General features: G+C 43.2%; 1 protein-coding gene across 1 annotated transcript in view; it reads left to right on the top strand.

The window, feature by feature from the left end:
* The window catches only part of LOC118761272, a gene marked incomplete at its 3' end in the record, with an annotated part of 25304 nt that extends 23734 nt beyond the window's left edge, over positions 1 to 1570 (top strand). Inside the window, exons 4-5 of the mRNA XM_036499041.1 lie at positions 544 to 695; positions 1498 to 1570. Coding sequence (XP_036354934.1) covers positions 544 to 695; positions 1498 to 1570 — 225 coding nt within the window. The remainder of the gene's footprint in view (positions 1 to 543; positions 696 to 1497) is intronic.
* Between the last annotated feature and the right edge of the window lie 271 nt (positions 1571 to 1841).

Below are 1841 nucleotides of genomic sequence, written 5' to 3' on the forward strand. Positions count from 1 at the left end.
ATCATCATCATCGCCACAGCAACCAACACCATCATCATCATCATCATCACCATCATCAGCGTCACCAACATTACCGTCAGTACTACCACCACCACTACTACCATCACCACTACTACTGCTACTACTACTACTACTACCACCACTACAGCAACTACTGCTGCTGCTGCTGCTACTACTACTACTACTACAACTACTACCACAGCCACCACCACCACCACTACTACTACTACTACTACAGCCATTACTACCCCCGCTACCACAGCCACTGCTGCTGTTGCTGCTGCTGCTACTACTACTACTACTACTACTACTACTACCACCACCACAGCAACTACTACTGCTGCTACTACTACTACTACTACTACTACTACCACAACTACTACCACAGCCGCTAACCACCACCACCACTACCACACTACTACTACTACTACTACAGCCATTACTACCCCCGCTACCACAGCCACTGCTGCTGCTGTTGCTGCTGCTACTACTACTACTACTACTACTACTACCACTAGTACTACACGTTTTGTCTAATTACAGGCAATACCAGCTGGCTGAAAGCTGCCTGGAGACGTCTCAGATTGGCAAATGCCAGTTCATGTCGTCTTTCCAGCAACAGATTGAGAAGAAAGAACAACAATATTTCCAGAAACTTCGGTCATTTTGTCAGGAGAAGCGTAAGAAATCCAATGGTAAGATCTTTAAAATTCCTTCTAATTTCAACTAGTCCCAAGCCTTTTCCAACTCTAACCCTAAATTTAAAATAATAATAAATAAATAAATAAATGCGCCCTTTTAAAGCCTAGCCAGGCTCATGGGCCCTGGTTCCCGGTTTCAATGGCGTATGTGTTCCCCAGCTGGACGGGACTCCAGTCCATCGCAGCGTTACTCATTTTTGCCAGCTGAGTGGACTGGAGCAACGTGAAATGAAGTGTTTTGCTCAAGAACACAACGCGTCACCCGGTCCAGGAATCGAAACCACAATCTTACGATCATGGTGCTGACAACCTAACCACTAAGCCACGCGCCTCCACAACCCTAAATTTAACGCTAGTGCTAATCTAACAACAGTTTTTTTCTAGAAACGAAGGCGGCTTTTGACAGAATCATTAAGATGTTGGGCGAAATACTAAACGGCATTTCGTCCGTCTTCCCGTTCTGAGTTCAAATTCCGCCGAGGGCACCTTTGCCTTTCGTCATTTCGGGGTCGATAAAATAAATACCAGTTGAATACTGAAATCGATTTAATCGAATTGCTCCCTCCTCAGAAATTGCTGGCATTGCGCCAAAATTTAAAATCAATATTCCCAGAAACTCCGGAGATTTTGTCTGGGAGAGGGACAAGAGATCCAATCTTTAATCTCTACTAATACAAACTAGTCGCACACATTTCGTTAATTCTAACGCTAACCAAATATTGATATTTCCAGAAAGAACGAAAAAAAAATTCATCCATAATACTAAACCTAATCCTAATCTTAACCCTATTTCTAGCCCTCACTAATCTTAATACTCCTAATCTTAATACTCACGGTAGCACTAACAATATTTCTAACCTTCATTACAGGTAATCTTAAAAATTGGATTCAAATTTTAGCTCAAGGCCAGCAATGTCGGGGTGGGAACGGGGTGTGGGTGGAGGTGGAAGATAGACGATTACATCAAGCCAAGTGCTCGACTGGTGGTTATTTTATCCACCATCTTAGAACCTAGATATGAACGAAATCCGCTAAGCATTTTGCCCGGCGTGCTTACGTTTCTTATTTCTTTATTGCCCACAAGGGGCTAAATATAGAGGGGACAAACAAGGACAAACAAGGAGATTAAGTCGATTAGAT

This window comes from Octopus sinensis, unplaced genomic scaffold (genome assembly GCF_006345805.1).
Source record: "Octopus sinensis unplaced genomic scaffold, ASM634580v1 Contig11327, whole genome shotgun sequence".
Classification (NCBI taxonomy): domain Eukaryota; kingdom Metazoa; phylum Mollusca; class Cephalopoda; order Octopoda; family Octopodidae; genus Octopus; species Octopus sinensis.